The 24,896-nt window shown below is 48.0% G+C and overlaps 1 protein-coding gene across 1 annotated transcript in view; it reads left to right on the forward strand.

Annotated features, from left to right (window-relative positions):
• Positions 1 to 24,896, forward strand: part of LOC106609431 (FYVE, RhoGEF and PH domain-containing protein 6) — a 35,768-nt gene that overhangs the window by 3,213 nt on the left and 7,659 nt on the right. Inside the window, 15 exon segments of the mRNA XM_014208265.2 lie at positions 1,856 to 3,480; positions 3,482 to 4,173; positions 10,272 to 10,389; positions 11,739 to 11,806; positions 11,984 to 12,014; positions 14,134 to 14,285; positions 14,443 to 14,599; positions 14,894 to 14,981; positions 20,881 to 20,931; positions 21,051 to 21,109; positions 21,206 to 21,277; positions 21,403 to 21,471; positions 21,668 to 21,751; positions 21,838 to 21,917; positions 22,071 to 22,173. Coding sequence (XP_014063740.2) covers positions 1,856 to 3,480; positions 3,482 to 4,173; positions 10,272 to 10,389; positions 11,739 to 11,806; positions 11,984 to 12,014; positions 14,134 to 14,285; positions 14,443 to 14,599; positions 14,894 to 14,981; positions 20,881 to 20,931; positions 21,051 to 21,109; positions 21,206 to 21,277; positions 21,403 to 21,471; positions 21,668 to 21,751; positions 21,838 to 21,917; positions 22,071 to 22,173 — 3,449 coding nt within the window.

The following is a 24,896-nucleotide window of genomic DNA, read 5'->3' on the forward strand; positions in this document are numbered from 1 at the left end:
CCTTGAATGAGTAGGTGTTTTCATACTTTTGACTGGTACTGTACATTTATAAATATAGAAAAATTAAACATTAATTTAGAAAATTTACACTTGATTTGGCAAATGTTTCAATATAACATAATATACTTTACCTGCATATCAAAGTTCCAGAATAGGATCTCTGCTACTTTTAGAGTTATGCAGAATTATCCAATTTGTAAGCATTACCAACAGAGTGAATGTGAAAATGGATTCAAAATGGTCACCCTCTGTGATTTGCAAGATTTGCAATGATACAAGTAAAGGGAGGGCTGTAATTGGTTACATTGCCTACTAAGCCAATTTCTCTGTATAAAATGGGCCATAAGTATAAAACTAGCAGAGAATATTATGTTCAACAATATATTGAAAAATGTGCCAAATCAAACATTGTATATTTTCAATATTCATGTTTATATTTTGCAATATTCATAAATGTATGTAAGAAATGTGTTATTAAAATCAAAATACTATTCATATCACAGAGCAAGTGGTAAAGCTTCATATGACACAAACTTTTACTTTGTAGCATCTACAGATGAAACCCTATGGAGTCTTAAAGGAGGCCTGGGTAAGGCCAAAATGTCTTCAATTAATTATTTACCTATTATGTTTTAAGATACAAATGCCAAATATATGTCAATAAAACTTCCTCCAAAGGACCCTTCTATGAATGACATTTTGTGGAGAGAAAAAAAATCTGGATGTTATTTGTTCTAGTTTGGTGAGGAATCCTCCTTTATGGAGAGCTGCCTGTAAAGCTTCTCTGCAACCTCAAGAGGATTTGCAGTAGCCAGGCTCTTTCCTCACTTTTAATCGGCGACTGATTTAGGATATAATCCAGGTGTGTGCACTTTCTGGGAAATCAATGGCCTAATTCATCTGATCTATTACGTAGGCCTGCTAGGACAAAAACAAAGTAAGACAGTAAGACAGCTGCCCTCAGTGACTTGTGCATCCATATATTAGGGAATCAGTGGATTAACTGTATATTAAGAGAACTCTTGGCAATGCCATAGATTATCATGTATGTAACATTTGTCTACCACTGATGATTCCTAACACCTTAGGAGGAGAGGTGTGGTGCTGTAGTGTTTCATAACCATCATGAGGATCGTCATTCTTCACCTGATATTGAAGGACCTTCAATGCAGGAACGAGTGTCTCATATTCAATGCAGAGGTCTGTATTCATAATCCAGTTATCCATGTGGTGCAGGCTCAACCTGCCACGGGCGTGTGTGGTGCCCGCTTAGAGACACATTCACACAGTAACTGCATTACCGTCAAAGTGTTTTATTTGAGGGAGATGTGATGTCGCTTAGGTTCTAGTTAGTTTTTTTTAGATTTTTCAGCTTTTCTCTACAGACAGAACACAGTGAACCATTACGGTTGACTGTTTTGGTCAGGCACGTGATTGGATATATGAGTACAGGAATCATTTGGTTCTTTCATTCCTTCACTTTCTGACCATTTGCGCCCAACCTTCCTTAGTGAGCTAAAAATCCCATTGACCTCCAGGGGTTGATCCTCTGACCCTTGCCCTGTCCCCTCTTACCCCACGAGGTGTCTCTGTGCTGCTGCTGGCTGGTTGGTATGTGTCGATGAGGTGGTGGGGGGGTTCAAGGGATATCCAGGGCAGTGCATGCATTACAGCAGGGCAGTGGAATGTGCTCTGTTTTGCTTTTTGCCTCCTGTTTGTGCCTTTAAGCAGCCATAAAGGTTAAAGGGTCACTTCTTTCTTTGCCTCCTGTGACGTGTGTGTTTTTAGCAGCCCCCCTCCCCAGCATTATCTAATGTCTATTCCTCACTCTTCCTCTTTCTCTAATTCTCTACAGGTGTGAAGAAGCCGCCAGTGGCTCCCAAACCCAAACTCGCCCCCTCGGTGAAGCTCTCGCCTCCTCCCATCGCTCCCAAACCTGATCTTCTCCTCTCCCAGCCTTCCCAACCCTCCCCCCTTTTTACCCAACCCTCCCTTGCCGCGCTAAAGAGAGCCAAACCTGCTGTGGCGCCCAAACCATGCCTCTCCAAACCCTCCGCCCCTCCAGCCCCGGCTTCTCCCCCACCCCCCAGACCCAGAGCATCCCAAACCCCATCCCAGGAGTGCAGCGGGGCTGGGGACGACAGCCTCTCCTTCCTCAACTCCAGAAACGGGATCCTGTCGCAGCCCATCCTGCGCGACTCGGACTACATCATTCCTACGTGCTCCTGTGGACTCCAGGACTGCTCCCAATGCAAACGACTAGGAAACGGGAACGTTACAGAGGTCGGGAGCGATACGCTCAGCTCCTGGCCAAACGGGAATGCCACGGAAAGCACTGGAACGCTGGTAGCCAATCGGCCATGTAAAACAGAGAACGGAGACAGTAAGAAGAGCGGAGGAGTGACCAACACCCTCCATCTCAGGCTCAAGGACAAACCCCAGAGACAGGAGGGGCAGAGGGATGGAGAGGGGAGCAGGGATGAGGAGAAGCTTCAGGGGAACAAAGAGGAGAGACCGAGGAACCAGAAAGGACAGGAGGGTCAGCAGTATCAGACTGGGTCAGGGGACCAGTCATGTAATGTTCCTGAGGTGGCAGAGACACTTACACAGACTGAGACTAAAGCTTCTAATGCAGAACAGACATACACTGACAGCTGTAATATAGACAGCAATGAGACCGACACCATTCCCACTCCCCTCATCCTCCCACTGGAAGTCTCCCCTATTCGCACCCCCCCACAGACAGTCCCCCCCACCCGCACCCCCTCTCAGATAGTTCCACCCACCCGCACCCCCCCACACATTTTACCCCCAACCCTCGCCCCCTCCCAGGTGGACAGTGAGCCTGACAGCACCCCCTCCCACACAGACAATAGTACACAGTGTTCCAGAATACCCAGGCTACCCACTGACCTCTCGGTCCCTGCCGCCCCCAGTAAGCCCCTGCCCGTGCCGCTGCCACGTAAGCCCCGTAAGCCAGCCTTGGTAAGGCAGGACGGCCTGGAGGCCAGCACCCATGAGGGGGAGACAAAGAACCGCACACAGGGGGGAGAGGTGGGGGAGACTGAGGGGAGTGGGGGGAGATGTCTCACCTCAGAGAAGGAAGAAAACACCCAGGGAGTGTATGACAGTCCCTCACCCTCCCAGGACCCTGAAGTTGAAGAGGAGCCTCACCCTGTGCCTCCACCTAGACAGAAGTCCCTCTCCCCCCGCCTCCACAGAGCCCTCCACTGTCCCCCCTCCCTCAACCGAAACACCTCCCACTCTCTGCACTTGCTCTCTCAGCCTGAGCTTAACGCTCTGACCTCAGAGAGAAGAGGAGGAGGAGGGGAGGAAGAGGAGGAGAAGGAAGAAGCAGTTGAGGACGGGTACGGAGACTTTGAGCGCTACCCCATCACCCGGAGCCTGCCCAAACAGATCAAGCTCAGCTGCCGCCCGCCCCCTGTCGGCATGACAATGAAGGCCAGCTCGGCGGAAGAGGGGGGGGTCACCCAGGGCCCCGCCCAGGAAGCCCCAGAGACACAGCCTGCCAGCGGGTGCCACCCCGTCCATCACCCCCCCTCCACCCCCTCCGCACCACGCCAACACCCCCATGAGGGAACTGCCTGCCACCCCACAGGAGAAACCAGCCTGGCGCTTCCCAAGGTCCTTCTTCAGCAGGCAGAGCTCCTCCAGACACAGCAGCGGCGGCCGAGGGGCCCCCCAGGGGAAAGCAGCTCTGCTGGGGGGGAAACAGAGGGCCCAGTCCTTCTCCTCGGCTGACCTGCTGGCCCGCGCCGACGGCACCAAGAGGAGCCTTTCCTTCCGGAAGCTTCTGGAGCTGCGGTTGTCTGTCAGGATGTTGCCACGGTTACTGGCCAGAAGCGGCGAGTCTCTGGATTGTACCAGCGTGGAGCCGGACGGACGGACGGGGATGGTGGACCAGTCCGACGGCAGCGCGGAGGTGTCTGGCGGGGATGGAGAGGGGTCGGTGGAGTATGAAAATGTTCCTCTGTATGAGGAGATACCGGAGTACATGAACCTGCCTTTCCTCAGCGCACGGCTGGGCTGGCCACTCACACACAGTCTGGACCCAAGCACACACAGACACAGTGACTCAGACGTCTACGAGGTGCAGGATCCATACGAGAGCCACTGCGACTATAAGCGACCCCATTCCATTGACTATGAGAGGTACAGCATGTGTGTCACAGTGTTTGTTTGTGCGCGTGTGTGTGGTGTGTGTGTGCGACTGTGCGTGTGAGTGGGAATTCTTTCTTCCTCTGTCTACACACACAGAGGCTCTGGGTCAGGTTTCAACAGAGTGTGTGTCATTTTGTTGTCTGATTGCATAGTGCCTCTCGTGTGTCATGGGCGACTTAGATTTCAACGAATCCAGAGTTACAGAGCTGATCAAAATCCTTTGGTCATTAGTTGTCTACAGTAAATAACTCAGTTATTACATCATGATACTTATTGTACCACGACAGTCATAGATGTGTCACTTTTAATGAGCTTTAATGAGATTTCCTTGGAAGAGAGACTCGAGCAATTTACAGTAAATGTTTTGATTTTGAACCTAGAACAATGCCAAGGGTGTGTGTACTGTGTTTAGTGGTTTCTATTTGTGTGTGTGTGTGTGTGTGTGTGTGTGTGTGTGTGTGTGTGTGTGTGTGTGTGTGTGTGTGTGTGTGTGTGTCACAGTGAGACTCAAAGTATTTTAGTTTTTAGGACAGTGCCCAGATTGTGCTTGTGTGAGAGTTAGTTTTCACTTTACAGTCTTGGTCCCACTTTGGTGCTAAAACTATGCATTTACATGGTGGTAAGACCATGTCAGGTACAATGTAACTACATTGCGTGTACTATACCCATTGTTACATTGTATTTACAACGTAGACCAACATGCTGTGTTTGTGTGAGCGTTAGCATTAGCAGGCTGTGCTTGTACGAGTGTGAGAGCTAGCTTCAGTGTTAACCATCCAGGCTGTGAATAGAGCATTGATGTGCAGCAGGTTGGACTGTTTTCCTGTGGGTTATTTTCAGTGGCCAGAGCAGGAAACGTCTGAAAATCGCAGAAACGCCACACTGCACTCTGAACAGGGAAAATAAACCTCCAGCCTCTCTCCTTCTCCCTCCCCCCCACTCTCTTGCTCTCGCTTTCTCATCTGTCCCTGTCCCATATCTCTCCCTTTCCCTTTCTGCCGTCTCTCTCCCATATTCTCAGTGAACCCCTTTTTGAATGACTCAACGTAATTTTATATTTTGCTACTGTATTGGACGCTAAAATATTTGTCTGTGTGGATGAGTGAATGGACACGGTCCTTGCTAACAAGAGTCAGGCCTCCCAACTTGGTTTGCACATTTTTGGGAATATTCAGAGGTGGAAACCTTCCATGGGAATTAACAGAAATATGGGAATTCATGGAAACATATGCAAATTAATATAATACCACTTAAATGTAGATGTTTTTTGCATTGGATATATTTACCATATCATATGGAGACAGAAACATAAACCTTTTACCTTATAAGTAGACATAATTGCAAATGATGAAATCCTTCCATTAGAAAAAAATGTAATTAAAATGTAGTTACGAATTCAAGTTTAATTAAATGAGTTGACTCTTCACATGGGATGATTTCACTGAACAACAAAAGAAAGGGAATATTGAATGATCCCCAATGATTCATCGCATCTCCCAAAAACGTTTAACATACATCTGTGAAATGATAGTCTAGAAACTAAAGCTTTGGTTGTCTTCCTCTCAGGCTTCCATGTCTTTTCCCTGGAGCTCCTCAATGCCCACCTCTTGAACATCAGACTGAGGCCTCATCTTCACTGTCACTTTCCAACCTTGTTGAGGATGGCTTGTTGTCAGGCTGAAAAAGCCTCAAATTCGCCCGGATGGCCACCAATTTTTCATCCCTTGATTGGTCAGCCTGTTGCGTGCTTTGGTGTGTGTGTTTCCAAACAAGGACCAGTTGCGCCTTGAAGCGGCTGATGTTGGTGGGATTTGGAGGATGATGGAGACAACAGGGGAAAGAGCCTCAGATCCACAAAGTTCCTTCCACCAGGCGGCTGATGAGATATGTTGGCACGACCGCCATATTGCATCTCCATCCCAAAGCCCTTGCTTGGAAGTGTACTTCGCCAGACTGCCAAGAACCTTGCCCTCATCCAGGCCAAGGTGGCGAGACATGGTAGTGATGACACCATAGGCCTTGTTGATCTCTGCACCAGACAGGATGCTCTTGGGGTTCAACATGTACGCTGCGGCGTGTATGGGCTTCAGGCAGAAGTCTTCAAGCTTTTTGATGCATTTCAGAACTGCAGTTTCCTCTGCTTGGAGCAACAGTGAAATGGGCAGGGCAGTATGGATCTCTTCTCTTACATCTGCAAGCAGAGTCTGAACATCAGACAGGATGGCATCGTCTCCCTCAATCCGTGCAATGGCTACTGCTATAGGTTTCAGGAGTTTCCGGCTGCTTACCACCCTCTCCCAAAATACATCATCCAGGAGGATCCTCTTGATGGGGCTGTCCATATCGGCAGGCTGTCTTGGAGACTCCTTCCCCTCGAGGAGACTGTCAAACATGATGACAACACCACCCCAACAGGTGTTGCTGGGCAGCTTCAATGTGATGCTCTTATTCTTCTCACTTTGCTAGGTGAGGTAGATTGCTGCTATAACTTGATGACCCTTCACATACCTAACCGTTTCCTTGGCTCTCTTGTAGAGTGTATCCATTGTTTTCAGTGCCATGGTGTCCTTGAGGAGCAGATTCAATGCATGAGCAGCACAGCCAATGGGTGTGATGTAAGGGTAGGACTCCTCCACTTTAGACCAATCAGCCTTCATATTCACAGCATTGTCTGTCACCAGTGCAAATACCTTCTGTGGTCCAAGGTCATTGATGACTGCCTTCAGCTCATCTGCAATGTAGAGACCGATGTGTCTGTGCTCTTGTAGAATACTGGTTGAGGGGTGGAGATGATGTAGTTAATTATTCCTTGCCCATGAACATTCGACCACCCATCAGAGATGATTGCAATACAGTCTGCTTTCTCTATGATTTACCTGACCTTCACTTGAACTCTGTTGAACTCTGCATCCAGCAAATGAGTAGGAAAAGCATGTCTGGTTGGAGGGGTGTATGCTGGGCGAAGAACATTTAGAAATCTCTTCCAATACACATTGCCTGTGAGCATCAGAGGTGAACCAGTTGCATACACAGCTCGAGCAAGACATTCATCGGCATTTCTCGGACTGCGTTCCTCCATTGAGTCAAAAAACTTCTGATTCCAGGAGGACCATGAGCTGTTGCTATCGATAAGGTGTCTGATTCATCATTTTCACCTCAAATAGAAGTAGAGGGACTTTTGTCAGAGGTTGCTTGTTGTGAGCGCTGAGGGAACTTTATGCACTTGGCCAGATGATTCTGCATCTTTGTTGCATTCTTCACATATGATTGGCACAGTATTTGCAGTGAAATGTATCCACACATCAGATAGTGCCCGTGGCATTTTCCTGTAAAGATTAGAAAAAAAATAAAACAAACAAATACAGATAGTTAAGCAGTTAGATTAAACAACTCCTTTGTAAGATGTTTTAAAGTGAAACATGTATGGGAACAGGTGAATTAACGCTCTTCAGTTAGCAGGCTCAAGCAAGCTAAACCCCACATGGTAGCAAAAACTAACTAGCAGAAATTGTTAACAAGTTATAAATTATTTAAACACACTTTTCTGTAGGCTACTATTTACTAGTTAACAAAAAATCATGTATGTCATATAAAATATATTCACCCCACCCAGTATTGTAATAAAAACTTACCAGAAAGCATGTAGTCTTTGGCTCAGACAGTGGGGTGGTGTGGGCTCAATAGCATTTCATTAGTGTGAAAGATCTTTAGAATCAGCTGTACATGTGATGGAAGAATGCACGGTGCATGCAGAGTGTCACGTTCGTCGTAAGGATGGGACCAAGGCGCAGCGGGAATGTGAATACTCATCTTCTTTATTTAGAAGAAAACCAAAATAAACACTTAATACAAAACAATGATGAAAAAACAGTCCTGTGAGGCACACACCTACACTTGGAACAACTACCCACAAAAACCCATGAAAAAAACACCCCTACTAAATAGGACCTTCAATTAGAGGCAACGAGGAACAGCTGCCTCCAATTGAAGGTCAACCCAATAAACTAAACATAGAAATAGAAAAACTAGAACGAACATAGAAATATACTAACATAAAACATTAACCAAAAAACCCCGAAACACATAAAACAAACACCCCCTGCCACGCCCTGTGTAACGGTCATCGTAGGAAGTGGACCAAGGCGCAGCGGGTTGAGTGCTCATTTTAACTTTTAATAAAGAACACTAAAAATACAAAACAAGAAACCACACGAACACACAGTAATGCACAAACAACCTCCCACAATTCCCATGACAAACACACCCCTATACATAGGACCTTCAATCAGAGACAACGAGGAACAGCTGCCTCCAATTGAAGGCCCAATCCCAATTAACTAAACATAGAAATAGACAGACTAGACTGAACATAGAAATACACTAACATAGAACATAGACCAAAACCCCAGAATACTCTAAACAAACACCCCTCTACATAAACACACACTCCGAACCACATAAAACAAATACCCCCCTGCCACGTCCTGACCAAACTATAATAACAAATAACCCCTTTTCTGGTCAGAACGTGACACCCTGACCAAACTACAATAACAAACAACCCCTTTTACTGGTCAGGACGTGACACAGAGGGTTGCAATTCCATTGAACTGGGAATAGTTTAACCAAAATATGCCACAAGACCTAGAATTGCCTTATGTGTATCCCACACAAAAAAGGTTCACTGTTGTAAGCTGACTTTTTTTGATGAATTTAAGCAAAATTCCCGTGCTTAACTTTCCATGGAAAATGCTCTGAAATTTACCGGATGTTTCCGGCCCTTTGCAACCCTACTCCCAACTCACTGTAATCACATCCTCATTCAAGTGTTCTTGTGTGTGTGTTTACCTCATATATCAAAAGGCAGTTCTGTGTGTGCAGTTGTGTGTGTGAAGTGCACGTGCGTGCTCAAACCAGTATTTTGTTAAGCCACTCTGGGGCCATGAGATAAAGGCATGTCAATCGGATTACTGGACAAGTATAAAGAAGGGCAGGTGAAGGGAAATATTCGACTCAGGAGTTCAGCAGTAAAGAGCCGTATGCAACAGTTCCACATATATCTAGCTGCCCAGATCTGGTACTCCAGTTGGATAATATTAGTGTTTATCTTTCACTGTGTGATTTTTGCCCCTGTTTATGTGTGTTTCATAATTTGAAAGATGCTTGCATTTGTGTGCTTGCAAGCATGTGTGTATGTGTGTGCCGTTGTGGTTGTTTGAAAGAGTGTGTATGTGTGTCGTGAATCTGTAGTATTTCCCAAGCATCTCAGCCTGCTTAGTTTATGTAACTAGCCTCAGGCAGTAAACAAGAGGCGCTCTGTGCCTGACCCAGTGTGCAGGAAGGCCTGTCTATGGAGTGAGAATGGAAATCAAAGAGAGAGTGAAAGAATGGGAGGAAAGAGAGAGTGAAAGAATGGGAGGAAAGAGAGAGTGAAAGAATGGGAGAAAAGAGAGAGTGAAAGAATGGGAGAAAAGAGGAAAAGATGGGGGTAGGGAACAGAAACAGGGTATAGAGGGAAGAAGGAGAGACAAGAGGCGAGGGAAAGAGGGGTAGCTGAGAGAGAGAGGGAAGGGGACAGACAAAGTCATCAAAATAAAGAGAGTGACAGTATCTTATGAGCCCTCCAGATTAGAAAGTAGACAGTACTTTGGGTTTGTTTGGTTTAAAATCCAGCGGTGATAACATCTCCTGGAAAGGCTGTGAAGCCAAGATGAAAACATTAGTGGCACAAACACATGTTGCTACTTGTGCCACTCAGCAGACAGACCTGTATCAGCTGACTGAAGAGCAGGCTGGTGCCCAGCTGCCAGCAGACAAGGCTGGCTGTGGAGTCTTCATGGCAACTATGTTTACCAGAGTACAGCTGTGGACAATGTATTGCCATCCGTGCTTCAGGCTGGTGATCATCCTAGTCCCATGGCTATAGAGACATGGTGCCAATTACTGTTCCCATAAAACATTAAAAAGTCCATTCAGAAGTGTGTGTACGTGGTATGCTTGCATATACATACTGTATGTATAAGCGCTCACAAACACGCTGATAACCATGAGGATAATCAGTTGACCGGGACTTCCTGTTTTGCCTGCAGGGGCTGGCATGGATTGGACGATGCTCACTCTGAGGAGGAAGTCCACAGCTCTGACGAGGATGACAACAGCTCCACCTCCAGCAAGGAGCACCTGGAGCTGTCAGAAGAAGACAGACAGGTAGCTATCGTTAACACACACACACACATCCTTATGTGGTTGTTATTAACTGGTGATGGTCACACCATCTGCAACACTGGCTCAGGAGGACGCGCTCGTACGCACACACCCCGATCCACAGTGGAGGTGGCGGCCTTGTCATTAAGGTTATGGTAGGGTTCTTTAGATGTGTTTGCTCTGGTAGGTCCTAGGCGTGAGTGATAACAGAGGGGATGTTACTGAGACAGAGTGAGGACAGTGATGACAGGTGGTATAACAGGAAGGATATTGGCAGGCGTAACACGAGTGATAACGACACTATCAGACAGGCGTCATAGAACCAAAATGGGTGCTGGGCACAGGGCTGTATGAAGGAAAGAATGGCAGGCGGGGGATGTCACACTGTCCCTGCGTGTGATGGAGCTGTCATTCTGTCTGGGGGGGGGTCAGACATAGAGGGTTTAGGGGGCAGGAATAACTCTGAAAATGGCTGATTGCTTTGTCCTGTCTGACCCTATTTATGATACTCTAAAGGTCTGTGTCTGTAACAGACACAAACACTAGCACACACACACACACACACACACACACAATTAGGAGCAGGAGGCCCCTTCAGTCACGCAAGGGCAAGGCCAATGTCCAAATTAAGACCGCCTCATTTCCACCCTAGACCACTCACTATCAGACTGAAAGAGGGAGAGGGAGAGTGTAGAGGACAGAGAAGATAGCTGAAGTGGATAGAGAGTAGCGAGGGGAAGAGACGTGTGAAACGGCAGCTCTGCTTTCGGACATAATCTCTGTCAGAGTGTCTGTTTAGAAACAGCAAATGGGCAGATTATTGTGCCTATGCATACTATAGCAGGATAGTCAGATGGTGGGCTGCAGTGACCTTGTAAGTGGAAGTATGTCTGTACCGTTTAGAATATGGCTAGCTAGCTTTTTTCACTACATTGACTGAATGCTGTGCTTTTGTCTGTCTGTCTGTCTGTCTGTCTGTCTGTCTGTCTGTCTGTCTGTCTGTCTGTCTGTCTGTCTGTCTGTCTGTCTGTCTTGTCTGTCTGTCTGTCTGTCTGTCTGTCTGTCTTGTCTTGTCTTGTCTTGTCTTGTCTTGTCTGTCTGTCTTGTCTGTCTGTCTTGTCTGTCTGTCTGTCTGTCTGTCTGTCTGTCTGTCTGTCTGTCTGTCTGTCTGTCTGTCTTGTCTGTCTGTCTTGTCTGTCTGTCTGTCTGTCTTGTCTGTCTGTCTGTCTGTCTGTCTGTCTTGTCTGTCTGTCTGTCTGTCTGTCTGTCTGTCTGTCTGTCTGTCTGTCTGTCTGTCTTGTCTTGTCTTGTCTTGTCTTGTCTTGTCTTGTCTTGTCTGTCTGTCTGTCCAGCAGGAGGACGAGGTGAAGAGGAAAAAGGTGGTGCATATCGCCCAGGAGATCATGAGCTCTGAGAAAGTGTGAGTACCCGAGACACACACACACACACACACACACACACACACACACACACACACACACACACATCCACCGCTAGAAACAAGGAACGATTCTGTGGAATATTCTCATGATAAAGTCCTCGATTGGGTGTGTGTGTCTTTATAACGATGTTTTACACCCGTCTCCTCTCCCTCCAGGTTTGTGGACGTCCTGAAGCTTCTTCACATAGTACGTATCAGTTAAGCCTCTGGGCTTTTGATGAGGACCATATCTGTGTGTTATCTGTGTGTTATCTGTGTGTTCAGTGGTGTTACTCAGCAAGCCTTCGACTAGCCTAGCTGTGTTGCCTTTCTCCCCTGCCCCTGAGGCAGCAGTACTCAGCCGTGGAGTTGTCTCTGGTAGAACTGTTGCTGTTGTTTTTGGGAGGTATCACCCTTAGCAGGATCAGTGATAAACACTGAGATGTAAATCATAAAGGAAGCTAAGGAGTCAAGCATGTGTTGCTAGTTTCAGCTTTCAAGTGGTGGATTTATAGAGTGGAAACATAGGCTAGAGTTGTTTCATTATATTTAATTACCGGCTAGCTAGCTCACTGCTCCTGCTTGGTGGGAGGAATACCGTCCCTGCTCTGTGCCTGTTGGGGTGAAAAGTGGAGCAGGTAACCGTGACGACAGAGCTGGGTGCTTTGATGTTTGTCTCAGGGGGAGGTGACAGGTGTGTGTGGGATCTCTGATGAGTGTTGTTAACTCACTGTGGTGGTGTTGTGGTGATTACTGTACTGGTCTGGTCTACTGGGCTGGTCTACTGGTCTGGGCTGGTCTACTGGGCTGGTCTACTGGGCTGGTCTACTGGGCTGGGCTGGTCTACTGGGCTGGTCTACTGGGCTGGTCTACTGGGCTGGTCTACTGGGCTGGGCTGGTCTACTGGTCTGGTCTACTGGGCTGGGCTGGTCTACTGGGCAGGGCTGTGTCAGGCTGAGGTGGTCTACTGTACCAGCCTGGTCAAGCTGTCCTGAGCTCTTAAAAAGGATTTGATTTTGCAGCTGAAGATAGACCTTGTGTTGGATTTCAATGTTTTATTTATTTAAAGGAAAAATGATTTAATCCAGCCTTTATTTGTCTCGCATAGCCTAGTCTCTAAAATCTCTCTAAACCCACAATTTGTCTGAGATGGCTGCAGAGTCGACATTAGATTTCCTCTTGGGAGTGGCTTTCAGACTGTCCGAAAGGGGAATCGCAGGTACACACACACACACACACACACACACACACACACACACACACACTCAGGGCCAAGTGTCTCCCTGTCTGTCTGCCTTAAACAGGACCCACTATGGGATTCATTTTGAATATGGGGCTGGGCATGAGAGAGAGACACAGTAGAGGGGGGAGAGGGAGACTTAAAGAAAGAGGTCACATTCTCCAGTCTCCATGGCCATGGCTGCCCCTGACCACAGAACAGCTGCTTCCTGCAGTGAGTGTGTGTGTGTGTGTGTGTGTGTGTGTGTGTGTGTGTGTGTGTGTGTGTGTGTGTGTGTGTGTGTGTGTGTTAGTGTGTGTGTGTGTGTGTGTGTGTGTGTGTGTGTGTGTGTGTGTGTGTGTGTGTGTGTGTGTGTGTGTGTGTGTGTGTGTGTGTGTGTGTGTGTGTGTGTGTGTGTGTGTGTGTGTGTGTGTGTGTGTTAGTGTGTTAGTGTGTGCCTGTTAGGTTTATTTTGGTTTCACACTTAAGGCCTCCCTTATAGGATGGTTCTCATTTGATATGTTGTGTACAATAATGTGTTGCATTATATTTTGACTTGACCTTTGACATGTTTTCTAGGGGATACATGTTTCGGTCCTTCACACTGCAGCTGTGCGTGTTTTATTGTGGGTGTGTGAGAGTGTTCACCGGGACATTGGGACCCTGCCCTGGTTGTCTCACCACTTCCTTCCACCTGGAAGGTGTTGGCTCACTGGGCAGTGGGAGAGCGCTGACTCAGTTGTGTGTGTGTGTGTGTGTGTGTGTGTGTGTGTGTGTGTGTGTGTGTGTGTGTGTGTGTGTGTGTGTGTGTGTGTGTGTGTGTGTGTGTGTGTGTGTGTGTGTGTGTGTGTGTGTATGATGCAGAGGGACACATGTTTATGAGGTGATAACCAGGTGTTCCTTTACAGTACTGTGTAATGTCTCTCCGCCCTGCAGCTGTGTGTGTGTGTGTGTGTGTGTGTGTGTGTGTGTGTGTGTGTGTGTGTGTGTGTGTGTGTGTGTGTGTGTGTGTGTGTGTGTGTGTGTTAATTAGTCTCCCACCACTCTGTTGTCGCTGTGTCAGTTCCCCTCATTCGTCTGTCAGCATTAACCCCCTCCCTCCCTGCAGGATTTCCGGGACGCAGTTGCCAAGGCGACGCGTCAGAACGGCAAGCCGGTGGTTGAAGAGCGTATTCTAACCCAGATCCTCTACTACCTGCCTCAATTATACCAGCTCAACCGAGACCTGCTCCGGGAGCTAGAGGAGAGGATGGCCCACTGGTACGCACCAACACCATCGTTATCAGCACCAGATATACAAACCTCAACTGACCATGCCAAGCTGTGGACAGCTGATCTCAGACCAGACCACAATGACCATCTCCCTCCCTCTGCCTCTCTTCCCCCTGCCCCTCTCACCTCTCTCTCTGCTGTGTAGGGGGGACCACCAGAGGCTGGCAGACATCTTTGTTCAGAAGGGGCCGTACCTGAAGATGTACTCCACCTACATCCGTCAGTTTGACAACAACGTGGCTATGCTGGACGAACAGTGTAGGAAAAACCCTGGCTTCGCCACTGTGGTCCGGGAGTTTGAGGTAAACAGCTGTGTGTGTGTGTGTGTGTGTGTGTGTGTGTGTGTGTGTGTGTGTGTGTGTGTGTGTGTGTGTGTGTGTGTGTGTGTGTGTGTGTGTGTGTGTGTGTGTCATAGGAAGTTCCTATCCGCATAGTTGATGATAGAGTGGTAGAATATGTGTGGGTGTTTAGATGTAACAAGCCAGACATAGTCTGGAGACTACATTAGCGCCAAGTTCGTGGAGCTAGATTTGTGTATGTATACTGTTAATACTGTATGCAAATGTTTAGGACAATTCTCCTGTACTCTGTCCCAGATGAGTCCTCGATGTGCCAGCCTGGCTCTGAAGCACTACCTGCTGAAACCTGTACAGAGAATCCCCCAGTATCAGCTTCTGCTCACAGGTACACACACATACACATATACACACATGGGGGGGTTGCTGGAAATGCAGGGGGGGTAAATGCTGTGCTGAAGAGTCTATATCGGTCTGCTAATACAGGACTAGGAAAGGCCCAGTGCACTGCTTTTGTGACAGTTTAAAACTAAATGTATTTCACTCTTTACCAGCATTTGTAACTTGAGTCTGATAATTATATGTACAAAACAGTTAGTATGATAATACTCCTGGAGTAGAAAAATACTTGCTTGATATACGTTTTACAGTTTCTTGAAATACTTTGCAAATGTAACTTATTTCTATGTGAAAACTGAAATGGTGGATTCATTCCTTTTCCATTTTAGTAGACGCTCTTATCCCGAGCAACTTACAGCAGTGAGCTCATACATTTTCAATCAAACCCACAACCCTGGCATTGTAAGCACCATGCTCTACCTACTGAGCCACAACATCACATCACATCATCACAACACATCATCACATCACATCCTCACATCAACACATCACAAGTGTTGCCGTGTTGAATAGACCAAATCGCAGCCGGGATATGAATGCTTATCTTTTAATTACTTTAGAATAAAGCATACACGGGAAAACAATAAACACGAACGACTCCAGACAAGCTAACAGGCTACTTACAAAATCATAGCAGTGTTAACACAACCACCCACAAACCCAAGTGACAAACATACTCCTAAATATATGACTCCCAATCAGGAACAACGATAACCAGCTGTCCCTGATCGGGAGCCACACAGACCAACATAGAAACACAACACCCAGAACAAACATACACAGACATCTTCTGCCACGTCCTGACCAAAATACTACACAACTACACCCTCTGCTGGTCATGACGTGACAACATCATCACATCACCACATCATCACATCTCATCATCACATCATATCATCACAACACATCATCACATCACCACATCATCACATCATCACATCGTCACATCCTCACATCACATCCTCACATCACATCATCACATCACATCCTCACATCACATCATCACATCATTACATCACATCATCACATCCTCACATCAACACATCATCACATCACATCATCACAACATCACATCATCACAACACATCATCAAAACACATCATCACATCACAACACATCATCAAAACACATCATCACATCATCACATCACCACATCACCACATCATCACAACACATCATCACAACACATCATTACATCACATCATTACATCCTCACATCACATCATCACATCATCATCACATCATCACATCCTCACATCAACACATCATCACATCACATCATCACAACATCACATCATCACAACACATCATCAAAACACATCATCACAACACATCCATCAAAACACATCATCACATCACCACATCATCACAACACATCATCACAACACATCATCACATCATTACATCACCACATCCTCACATCAACACATCATCACATCACAACATCACATCATCAAAACACATCATCACATCATCACATCACCACATCATCACAACACATCATCAAAACACATCATCACATCATCACATCACCACATCACCACATCATCACAACACATCATCACAACACATCATCACATCACCACATCATCACAACACATCATCGCATCACATAATCACAACACATCATCACATCTCATCAGATCATCACATCATCACAACACATCATCACATCACCCATCACCACAACACATCATCACATCATCACACATCATCACCAACCACTTGATTTCTCAATGTACTTAATTACTGTATTGTACATTGTTTTCCTTCATGGTGATAGAAAGTCTACAGGTACAAACCTAGATGACCAGCCTATGTACAATACAGTAATTTACATTTACATTAAGTGTTTTGTAAGGATGGTAAATTAATACAGCATAAAAAGAGGTTGTTTACCATGTTATACAGAGGTCTATATGGGTCCGTGCTACAGAGGTCTATATGGGTCCGTGCTACAGTCTATATGGGTCCGTGCTACAGAAGTCTATATGGGTCCGTGCTACAGTATATATGGGTCCGTGCTACAGAAGTCTATATGGGTCCGTGCTACAGAGGTCTATATGGGTCCGTGCTACAGAAGTCTATATGGGTCCGTACTACAGTCTATATGGGCCCGTGCTACAGAAGTCTATATGGGCCCGTGCTACAGAGGTCTATATGGGTCCGTGCTACAGAGGTCTATATGGGTCCGTGCTACAGAAGTCTATATGGGTCCGTACTACAGTCTATATGGGCCCGTGCTACAGAAGTCTATATGGGCCCGTGCTACAGAGGTCTATATGGGCCCGTGCTACAGAGGTCTATATGGGTCCGTGCTACAGAGGTCTATATAGGTCCGTGCTACAGAAGTCTATATGGGTCCGTACTACAGAGGTCTATATGGGTCCGTGCTACAGAAGTCTATATGGGTCCGTACTACAGTCTATATGGGCCCGTGCTACAGAAGTCTATATGGGTCCGTATACATGGGCCCGTGCACAGAAGTCTATATGGGCCCGTGCTACAGAGGTCTATATGGGTCCGTGCTACAGAGGTCTATATGGGTCCGTGCTACAGTCTATATGGGTCCGTACTACAGAGGTCTATATGGGCCCGTGCTACAGTCTATATGGGCCCGTGCTACAGTCTATATGGGTCCGTGCTACAGAAGTCTATATGGGTCCGTACTACAGTCTATATGGGCCCGTGCTACAGTCTATATGGGCCCGTACTACAGTCTATATGTGCCCGTGCTACAGAGGTCTATATGGGCCCGTGCTACAGTCTATATGGGCCCGTGCTACAGTCTATATGGGTCCGTACTACAGTCTATGTGGGCCCGTACTACAGTCTATATGGGCCCATGCTACAGAGGTCTATATGGGTCCGTGCTACAGAGGTCTATATGGGTCCGTGCTACAGTCTATATGGGTCCGTACTACAGAGGTCTATATGGGCCCGTGCTACAGTCTATATGGGCCCGTGCTACAGTCTATATGGGCCCGTACTACAGTCTATATGGGCCCGTGCTACAGAGGTCTATATGGGCCCGTGCTACAGTCTATATGGGCCCGTGCTACAGTCTATATGGGTCCGTACTACAGTCTATGTGGGCCCGTACTACAGTCTATATGGGCCCGTGCTACAGAGGTCTATATGGGTCCGTGCTACAGAGGTCTATATGGGTCCGTGCTACAGAGGTCTATATGGACCCGTGCTACAGTCTATATGGACCCGTGCTACAGTCTATATGGACCTGTGCTACAGTCTATATGGGCCCGTGCTACAGTCTATATTGGCCCGTGCTACAGTCTATATGGGCCCGTGCTACAGTCTATTTGGGCCCGTACTACAGTCTATATGGGCCCGTGCTACAGTCTATATGGGCCCGTGCTACAGTCTATATGGGCCCGTACTACAGTCTATATGGGCCCGTGCTACAGAGGTCTATATGGGTCCGTGCTACAGAGGTCTATATGGGTCCGTGCTACAGAGGTCTATATGGGTCCGTGCTACAGTCTATATGGGCCCGTGCTACAGTCTATATGGGCCCTTCTACAGAGGTCTATATGGGCCCATGCTACAATCTATATGGGTCCGTGCTACAGAGGTCTATATGGGTCCGTGCTACAGTCTATATGGGCCCGTGCTACAGTCTATATGGGTCCGTGCTACAGTCTATATGGGTCCGTGCTACAGTCTATATGGGTCCGTGCTACAGTCTATATGGGCCCGTACTACAGTCTATATGGGCCCGTGCTACAGAAGTCTATATGGGTCCGTGCTACAGAGGTCTATATGGGTCCGTGCTACAGAGGTCTATATGGGCCCATGCTACAGTCTATATGGGTCCGTGTTACAGAGGTCTATATGGGTCCGTGCTACAGTCTATATGGGCCCGTGCTACAGAGGTCTATATGGGTCCGTGCTACAGTCTATATGGGTCCGTGCTACAGAGGTCTATATGGGTCCGTGCTACAGAGGTCTATATGGACCCGTGCTACAGTCTATATGGGCCCGTGCTACAGTCTATATGGACCCGTGCTACAGTCTATATGGGCCCGTGCTACAGTCTATATGGGCCCATGCTACAGTCTATATGGGCCCGTGCTACAGGTCTATATGGGCCCGTGCTACAGTCTACATGGGCCCGTACTACAGTCTATATGGGCCCGTGCTACAGTCTATATGGGCCCGTGCTACTGTCTATATGGGCCCGTACTACAGTCTATATGGGCCCGTGCTACAGTCTATATGGACCCGTGCTACAGTCTATATGGGCCCGTGCTACTGTCTATATGGGCCCGTACTACAGTCTATATGGGCCCGTACTACAGTCTATATGGGCCCGTGCTACAGTCTATATGGGCCCGTGCTACAGTCTATATGGGCCCGTACTACAGTCTATATGGGCCCGTACTACAGTCTATATGGGTCCGTGCTACAGTCTACATGGGCCCGTACTACAGTCTATATGGGCCCGTGCTACAGTCTATATGGGCCCGTACTACAGTCTACATGGGCCCGTACTACAGTCTATATGGGTCCGTGCTACAGTCTACATGGGCCCGTACTACAGTCTATATGGGCCCGTACTACAGTCCATATGGGCCCGTACTACAGTCTATCTGGGCCCGTGCTACAGTCTATATGGGCCCGTACTACAGTCTATATGGGTCCGTGCTACAGTCTACATGGGCCCGTACTACAGTCTATATGGGCCCGTACTTCAGTCTATATGGGCCCGTGCTACAGTCTATATGGGCCCGTGCTACAGTCTATATGGGTCCGTGCTACAGTCTACATGGGCCCGTACTACAGTCTATATGGGCCCGTGCTACAGTCTATATGGGCCTGTACTACAGTCTACATGGGCCCGTGCTACAGTCTATATGGGCCCGTGCTACAGTCTATATGGGCCTGTACTACAGTCTACATGGGCCCGTACTACAGTCTATATGGGCCCGTGCTACAGTCTATATGGGCCTGTACTACAGTCTACATGGGCCCGTGCTACAGTCTATATGGGCCCGTGCTACAGTCTATATGGGCCTGTACTACAGTCTACATGGGCCCGTGCTACAGTCTATATGTGCCCACTAATACTAGTAGAGGCCCAGTGCACTACTTTTGTATTAATTTGTATATTTTTTTTCGGGGGGTGTTGTATCACACTCGTCACCCCCACTTCCCGTGGCAATGTTGCTGCGGCATCCCACTATTACTTCCAGTTCTCTGCTGCCAATGACTGGAACGAACTACAAAAATCTCTGAAACTGGAAACACTTATCTCCCTCACTAGCTTTAAGCACCAGCTATCAGAGCAGCTCCCAGATCACTGCACCTGTACATAGCCCATCTATAATTTAGCCCAAACTACTAACTCTTCCCCTACTGTATTTATTTATTTTATTTATTATTTTGCTCCTTTGCACCATATTATTTATATTTTAACTTTGAACTTTCTTCAAATTACAAATCTACCATTCCAGTGTTTTACTTGCTATACTTTATTTACTTTGCCACCATGGCCTTTTTTGCCTTTACCTCCCTTATCTCACATCATTTGCTCACATTGTATATAGTCTTATTTTTTTCTACTGTATCATTGATTGTATGTTGTTTTACTCCATGTGTAACTCTGTATTTTTGTATGTTGTCGAACTGCTTTGCTTTATCTTGGCCAGGTCGCAATTGTAAATGAGAACTTGTTCTCAACTTGCCTACCTGGTTAAATAAAGGTGAAATAAATAAATAGTGCACCGGCAGCACTCTGCCACCTAGAGGACACAGAGTGTAACAGCAGACACAGTTCTCCACATGTATAAACTGGTTATGTAAAACATACTGTATGTAGCATGATTTAGTCTGATCTGGGACTGATGTAACTTCCTGCTCTTCTACAGATTATCTGAAGAACCTTCCTGAGGACTCGTCTGACTACAAAGACACGCAGGGTGAGTGGAACAATGTTGATCAGCCTGTGTGTGACAATGTCCGGTGGGATGCCATTTCTCTCTCACAGACACTCTCACAGACACACTCTCACAGCATGTTAATCATGTTGACCTTACAGCTGCTCTGGGCATAGTGAAGGAGGTGGCCAACCATGCCAACGACATCATGAAACAAGGGGTGAGACGTCACACCATGTCCATCCTCATGAGAATTCGGCCAATGGCGTCCCATTGCATTATCTCTGACCCCGGTCTGTCTGTCTCTATCTTTCAGGATAACTTTCAGAAGCTGATGCACATTCAGTACAGTCTGAACGGACAGCATGAGATTGTTCAGCCGGGCAGGGTGAGTGTCCAGCACTATGACACGCACACACACACACACACACACACACACACACACACACACACACACACACACACACACACACACCTGTGATCTCATCTGATGTGATCACTTCTTGTCCCCAGGTGTTTCTTAAGGAGGGCACTCTGATGAAGCTGTCCAGGAAGGTCATGCAGCCACGGATGTTCTTCCTGGTCAGTACTGACTGATGCCCCCGGGGTAGTGGAGGTCTCATTGTGATACCTGACCCGTTACTGTTAACAGTTCTGCAGTTTATTTAGAGTCCGGCTTAGTTCACTTTCAACACGGTCTGTAGACCAGACCATTATCCCTAAGTATCTGTAAGTATCTGTATGTTGATGTGGCGTGTGTATCTGTCTCTCTCTCTAGTTCAATGACACTCTTCTGTACACCACTCCAGTTCAGTCTGGTCAGTATAAACTCAACAGCATGCTCTCTCTGGCGGGCATGAAGGTGAGTACAGGTAGGACTGAACACACATTTACCCTGGACGATACTCTTCTAAAGTCTCATCGAAAACATGTGTTTATTGTGTTCAGGTGAGTAAGCCCAGTCAGGAGGCGTATCAGAATGAACTGAACATTGAGAGTGTGGAGCGTTCCTTCATCCTGTCTGCAGGGTGAGTACCTGCTCACTGACACACCTGAACTCCTGAAGGTGGCGCCTAACATTATGGACATTCTGATGACTTACCCTTCTAATTGGTTGTGGGGAAAGTTGTAATAGCTTTTGATTGGTTACAAAGGTTTCTGTTGTTGTTTCTGCCTGGCAGTTCGGCCACAGAGAGAGATGAGTGGCTGGCGGCCATCGCCACGGCGATAGACGACCACACCAGGAAGAAGATCACCTTCATCTCCAGCCGGAGTCAGGAGGAGGTGAGGCAGTGTGTGTGTCAGGAGGAGGTGAGGCAGTGTGTGTATCAGGAGGAGGTGAGGCAGTGTGTGTATCAGGAGGAGGTGAGGCAGTGTGTGTATCAGGAGGAGGTGAGGCAGTGTGTGTATCAGGAGGAGGTGAGACAGTGTGTGTATCAGGAGGAGGTGAAGCAGTGTGTGTATCAGGAGGAGGTGAGGCAGTGTGTGTATCAGGAGGAGGTGAAGCTGTGTGTGTATCAGGAGGAGGTGAAGCAGTGTGTGTTTCAGGAGGAGGTGAGGCAGTGTGTGTATCAGGAGGAGGTGAGGCAGTGTGTGTGTCAGGAGGAGGTGAGGCAGTGTGTGTGTCAGGAGGAGGTGAGGCAGTGTGTGTATCAGGAGGAGGTGAGGCAGTGTGTGTATCAGGAGGAGGTGAGGCAGTGTGTGTATCAGGAGGAGGTGAGGCAGTGTGTGTATCAGGAGGAGGTGAAGCTGTGTGTGTATCAGGAGGAGGTGAAGCAGTGTGTGTGTCAGGAGGAGGTGAGGCATTGTGTGTATCAGGAGGAGGTGAGGCAGTGTGTATCAGGAGGAGGTGAGGCAGTGTGTGTGTCAGGAGGAGGTGAGGCAGTGTGTGTATCAGGAGGAGGTGAAGCAGTGTGTGTATCAGGAGGAGGTGAGGCAGTGTGTGTATCAGGAGGAGGTGAGGCAGTGTGTGTGTCAGGAGGAGGTGAGGCAGTGTGTGTATCAGGAGGAGGTGAAGTGAGGCAGTGTGTGTATCAGGAGGAGGTGAGGCAGTGTGTGTGTCAGGAGGAGGTGAGGCAGTGTGTGTATCAGGAGGAGGTGAGGCAGTGTGTGTGTCAGGAGGAGGTGAGGCAGTGTGTGTGTCAGGAGGAGGTGAGGCAGTGTGTGTATCAGGAGGAGGTGAAGCGGTGTGTGTATCAGGAGGAGGTGAGGCAGTGTGTGTATCAGGAGGAGGTGAGGCAGTGTGTGTATCAGAAGGAGGTGAGGCAGTGTGTATCAGGAGGAGGTGAGGCAGTGTGTGTGTCAGGAGGAGGTGAGGCAGTGTGTGTGTCAGGAGGAGGTGAGGCAGTGTGTGTATCAGGAGGAGGTGAGGCAGTGTGTGTATCAGGAGGAGGTGAGGCAGTGTGTGTATCAGGAGGAGGTGAGGCAGTGTGTGTATCAGGAGGAGGTGAGGCAGTGTGTGTGTCAGGAGGAGGTGAGGCAGTGTGTGTGTCAGGAGGAGGTGAGGCAGTGTGTGTATCAGGAGGAGGTGAGGCAGTGTGTGTATCAGGAGGAGGTGAGGCAGTGTGTGTATCAGGAGGAGGTGAGGCAGTGTGTGTATCAGGAGGAGGTGAGGCAGTGTGTGTGTCAGGAGGAGGTGAGGCAGTGTGTGTATCAGGAGGAGGTGAGGCAGTGTGTGTGTCAGGAGGAGGTGAGGCAGTGTGTGTATCAGGAGGAGGTGAGGCAGTGTGTGTATCAGGAGGAGGTGAGGCAGTGTGTGTATCAGGAGGAGGTGAGGCAGTGTGTGTGTCAGGAGGAGGTGAGGCAGTGTGTGTATCAGGAGGAGGTGAGGCAGTGTGTGTATCAGGAGGAGGTGAAGCAGTGTGTGTATCAGGAGGAGGTGAGGCAGTGTGTGTATCAGGAGGAGGTGAGGCAGTGTGTGTATCAGAAGGAGGTGAGGCAGTGTGTGTATCAGGAGGAGGTGAGGCAGTGTGTGTATCAGGAGGAGGTGAGGCAGTGTGTGTGTCAGGAGGAGGTGAGGCAGTGTGTGTATCAGGAGGAGGTGAGGCAGTGTGTGTATCAGGAGGAGGTGAGGCAGTGTGTGTATCAGGAGGAGGTGAGGCAGTGTGTGTATCAGGAGGAGGTGAGGCAGTGTGTGTATCAGGAGGAGGTGAGGCAGTGTGTGTATCAGGAGGAGGTGAAGCAGTGTGTGTATCAGGAGGAGGTGAGGCAGTGTGTGTATCAGGAGGAGGTGAGGCAGTGTGTGTATCAGGAGGAGGTGAGGCAGTGTGTGTATCAGGAGGAGGTGAGGCAGTGTGTGTATCAGGAGGAGGTGAGGCAGTGTGTGTATCAGGAGGAGGTGAGGCAGTGTGTGTATCAGGAGGAGGTGAGGCAGTGTGTGTATCAGGAGGAGGTGAGGCAGTGTGTGTATCAGGAGGAGGTGAGGCAGTGTGTGTATCAGGAGGAGGTGAGGCAGTGTGTGTGTCAGGAGGAGGTGAGGCAGTGTGTGTGTCAGGAGGAGGTGAGGCAGTGTGTGTATCAGGAGGAGGTGAGGCAGTGTGTGTATCAGGAGGAGGTGAGGCAGTGTGTGTATCAGGAGGAGGTGAGGCAGTGTGTGTATCAGGAGGAGGTGAGGCAGTGTGTGTATCAGGAGGAGGTGAGGCAGTGTGTGTGTCAGGAGGAGGTGAGGCAGTGTGTGTATCAGGAGGAGGTGAGGCAGTGTGTGTATCAGGAGGAGGTGAGGCAGTGTGTGTATCAGGAGGAGGTGAGGCAGTGTGTGTATCAGGAGGAGGTGAGGCAGTGTGTGTGTCAGGAGGAGGTGAGGCAGTGTGTGTGTCAGGAGGAGGTGAGGCAGTGTGTGTATCAGGAGGAGGTGAAGCAGTGTGTGTATCAGGAGGAGGTGAGGCAGTGTGTGTATCAGGAGGAGGTGAGGCAGTGTGTGTATCAGGAGGAGGTGAGGCAGTGTGTGTATCAGGAGGAGGTGAGGCAGTGTGTGTATCAAGAGGAGGTGAGGCAGTGTGTGTGTCAGG

The sequence above is a fragment of the Salmo salar genome, chromosome ssa07 (assembly GCF_905237065.1).
Source record: "Salmo salar chromosome ssa07, Ssal_v3.1, whole genome shotgun sequence".
In the NCBI taxonomy this organism is placed as follows: Eukaryota; Metazoa; Chordata; class Actinopteri; order Salmoniformes; family Salmonidae; genus Salmo; species Salmo salar.